This window comes from Miscanthus floridulus, chromosome 18 (assembly GCF_019320115.1).
Source record: "Miscanthus floridulus cultivar M001 chromosome 18, ASM1932011v1, whole genome shotgun sequence".
Classification (NCBI taxonomy): Eukaryota; Viridiplantae; Streptophyta; class Magnoliopsida; order Poales; family Poaceae; genus Miscanthus; species Miscanthus floridulus.
Window position 1 is genome coordinate 31,459,515 of NC_089597.1, and position 3,773 is coordinate 31,463,287.

The following is a 3,773-nucleotide window of genomic DNA, read 5'->3' on the forward strand; positions in this document are numbered from 1 at the left end:
AACCCCCCTAAGTCCCGAACACCATTTCTTAATCAATTTTCAGTTAAATTCCTACGCCAAACTCTCTCTAGCGCGCTCTAACAGACCATTTGTAAAGAACCTAAGGACCAAAAGTATGTCTCAAGGCTAAAAGGCCGGCCGAGCTGTGAGAATGACCTACGCCTCTGGGCTACGGCAACTCCCTCACCACCTTTTACCCGAGGGACAACTTAGGCTCCAAGGGAGTTTTTACAGATGATACGTTCGGAGGCGAGACAGAGGACAGAGGCTCAGAAATACAATAAAACGATTAGAAAAAACGTATATATATACAAGCACCTCACAAAGGCCTCGATAGCCACAAACGTCATGATACAGTAATAAATCTAACTTATTACATGGCCCCCTCGGCCCAGGTCAAGGCGCAGGGTCTCCTGCGTCGGCAGACGGCGAAGGAGGGACCACCTCCTCTTCGAACAGCTTCGCCAACGCCGTGCCGGGGCCCTCGACTGCCGCTTCCAGCCTCGTCATCTCCTCCTCGGCCTCGACGGCATCCTCGGACAGGACATAGCCATCACTGACGCCTTCGACGTCGATGCCGGCGTAGTGCGAGGAGACGATGGCCAGGGCGCGTTTGACGCCTGTGTGTAGCGCCTCTCGCAGTCGCTGACGCGCTTGGCCAATCAACGCAGTTAGGCGGCTCCTAAGGGAGCTGCCCGATTGAACCCCCTCCATCTCTAGGGCCTCGCAGATGGCGCGAGCGGCGCTCTGCAGCACGTCGTGCTCCTCGATCTCGCGATCGAGCACCGTCTGCAGCGCGACGGAGGCCTCGGTCAACCGCGAGACCTCATCGTCCAACCCTGCGCCAAAACAAGTAGAATGGGATTAAGCGTCAAAGAAAACAAGCCAAACAGGGGCGCGAGGCCTGCAGGACTCACCCTCGGCCTTTTCCCTCCATTTTAGGGCCTCGCCTTGGGAAGCCTCGGCCGCCTTGGTAGCCTCTGCCAAGGCACCTTTCGTCAGCTCGTGCGCCCGCTGCTCCGCACCCAGCTGCCCGGCGGTGGCTATGGTGGTGGCCCTCGCTTCTTCCGCCCAGGAGTTGGAGGCGTCTCGCTCGACGGCCACATGGGTCAGTTCCTCCTCCAGCTCCTTGACCCGTGCCTCCAAAGGGGCGACCTGCCCCTGAGCCGTGGCCGCCTCAACCTCCTGGTTGTCACAGCGAAGACGGAGATCCCCAGCCTCCGCGCTCCGCGCCGACAGAAGCTCGTTGGCGTGGGCGAGCAGCTCCCTCTGCCGACAGAGCTCGTCCCAGACGCCCCTCTCCCGCTGAAGGAACAGCGACTTCCCGAAGGACCGGGCCTCGAGCTCTTGGATAGGCAGAACATAAGTTGAGCACTACGAATAAACCCGGAGAAAGACGACGTCACACGAGAAAAGGTGGATACGTACCTACGAGACCCCGGGCAGGTCGTTGGCCACGACGGACAGCGCTGTCCGCAGTGACCATTCTGCCAGGCTGCGGTACTGCTTGAGGGTGTCCCAGCGACCCCCCTTAGCCACGTCCTCAAGTGCAAAAATGGGCTCCCCCTCGGGGTTGTCCCAGCTCCGCCACCAGACGCGTGGGTGATCCCACCCGTACGGCTCAGGCCGCACTCGCACGAGGGCCGCACTTCCCTCGCCCGAAGTCGAAGCCGGCTGTTCCACGGCGCTGGCCGCCCCGGCATCGGCCACCCCCTTCCCCCGGGAAGCATTGTCGGCAGGGGTCGGGCGGACCTCCGCCTCCCGGGCGCTCCCCTGTACCGGAAGCACGCTCTGAATTGGCGGCAGGGTTGAGGCTTGCCTCGCCTCCGTCTCCACCTCCAGGGCCGCCGCCCTCGCCGCGCTCACTCCGGCCTCCACCACTTTGGCCCCGAAGTTCCCGGGTGCCGCGATCTCCACCACTTCGGCCCCTGAGGTCCGGAGGGCCTCGGCAACCGTGGGGGCCTCGACCTCGCCCTCGGTGGCCTCGACAACCGAGGGGGCCTCGACCTCGACCTCGCCCTCGGTGGCCTCCACGGCCGAGGGGGTCTCGGCCGCACCCACAGTGGCCTCGACAGCTGCAGGTGCTACGGCCTCGCGGAGTGTAGGCTCCTCCTCCTCCTCTCGCCCCACGGCCGCCTGGGTAGCCCCTACCTGGGCGACCAACTCCTGTACCTCCACCGCCCCTAGGGCGATGGAACCCGTGCCCGCCTTGAGCGCCTTATGCGGCGCAAAGGCAGGCACTTCCGCCTGACGCTTCCGGCTGAGGGCAAAACACGGTCAGACTCGCAACCAAAACAAAAGTAGGAGATGTTAAAAAACTTCACTAGCAAAATGCTCACCTCGAGCGGATGCCCAACCGCTTCTTCACCGCGTCCCTCCTCTGCAACGGCGGCGGTGGCGCGGCCCCCGTATCCACCGAGGCCGGCTGACCTTCGCCGGACTCCGGCGCTCGCTCAACCCTCGGTGGAGCCGGCCCCGTAGCCGCCTGCTCCACCTCTGCCGTCAAGCCCAGCGGGCTGACGGCGCGCTTTCCCAACGCCCTCGTCTCGGGCGTATTGGCCTCGGCCGCAGGGCGGGCGCTCATCTGCCCCGAGTCACCGTCTCCTCCTCCTCCTTGGGACGCCGGACCACCCGCCGACGCCCCAAGAACCATCTCCCTGACGTCAGGGAGGTGGTCGAGGGGACCCTGCCCCACCTCACCACCATCGTCGCCGCTCAAACCCTCCACCGACATCGACGGAGACGCCTCCACTGGGAGACCCTCGAGCTTCTGCTTCCAGCGACGCTTTTCTAGAGCGTCGCGCTCAATGATCTTCTTCTTACGCTTTGCCGTCTTAGCGTCCTTCTTCTTCTTCTGGGCCTCCGCGTACGCCCGGTTCACCGCCCGCCGCTGTGCGTCTTCGGGGACGGGCGGTGAGGAGGCTCGTATGTCCCTCATCCCCTGCAAAAAACAACGAATACGAAAAAGGGCTCAGGCCAAGGAGAGGAACAAGGAGGCCTCGGAGGCTACAGCCGCACACGACTCACCAAGGAAAGGTACCCCGGCGTCGGGCGCATCGGGAACGGGGATAGGCCGTGATCTTCTGCCGCCCCTCGACCGCCTCGTTCACCCGGCGCAGAACCTCCTCGTCGGAGAGGGGCGCGGCGGACATCCGGATGCCGTCAATCGGCTCGTCCGGCGTCATCTCGAACAAACGTCGCCGCCGCGCCATCAGCGGCAGCACCCTCCGGTGATGGAAGGCCGTCATCGCCACTGCCGCCGTAAGGCCACGATCGCGCAGCCTCTCCAGCGCCTTCAGCAGTGGCCGCAGCCTGTGTTGCTCCTCGCTCGGGACGCCATACCGCCAGTGCTCCGGCTGAACCTCCACTACCCTCCCAGTATAAGGAGGAAGCCCGCCGTCGTCGTTGCGGAGATAGAACCAGCTGGAGTACCAGCGACGATTGGACGACGTGAGTTGGGCTAGGATGTAGAGGTTCAGCCAGTCCTGACGCACTTGGAGAGTGCAGCCGCCGGTCCTCGTCGCCTTCCTCGTGCCCGTCATACCTGTCAGCCTGGTGGTATGCGTCGCCCAAAATAGGTGAAGCCATAGCTCCCAATGGGGAGGGATTCCTAGGTACCCCTTGCAGACGGCGACGAAGGTGGCCGCCTGCGCAATGGAGTTGGGGTTGAAGTTGTGGAGCTCCACGCCATAGTAATGCGGGAGCGCCCGCATGAACCGATCCGCCGGAAGGCCGAAGCCACGCTCGTGGAAGGACACGAAGCTCACTGACAT

At 63.6% G+C, this 3,773-nt stretch overlaps 1 protein-coding gene across 1 annotated transcript; it reads right to left on the minus strand.

Annotated features, from left to right (window-relative positions):
- Positions 1-396: 396 nt before the first annotated feature.
- LOC136523609 (uncharacterized) lies at positions 397-3,773 on the minus strand. The gene is made up of 5 exons (XM_066517232.1): positions 3,123-3,773; positions 2,340-2,941; positions 1,438-2,260; positions 918-1,374; positions 397-839 (listed from the first exon to the last, which is right to left on the minus strand). Exons 1-5 carry the CDS (start codon positions 3,771-3,773, stop codon positions 397-399), a joined length of 2,976 nt encoding a protein of 991 aa, XP_066373329.1.

What these genes read in the sequence shown, in the direction of transcription:
- LOC136523609 (XM_066517232.1), bottom strand. Translation starts at nt 3,773, where the DNA reads ATGTCAGTGAGCTTCGTGTCCTTCCACGAGCGTGGCTTCGGCCTTCCG. An exon ending in CGCCCCTCTCCGACGAGGAG is followed by an intron (nt 2,942 to 3,122) that starts GTTCTGCGCCGG and finishes TGTTTTTTGCAG; the next exon opens with GGGATGAGGGACATACGAGC. An exon ending in TGGCCAACGACCTGCCCGGG is followed by an intron (nt 1,375 to 1,437) that starts GTCTCGTAGGTA and finishes GTTTATTCGTAG; the next exon opens with TGCTCAACTTATGTTCTGCC.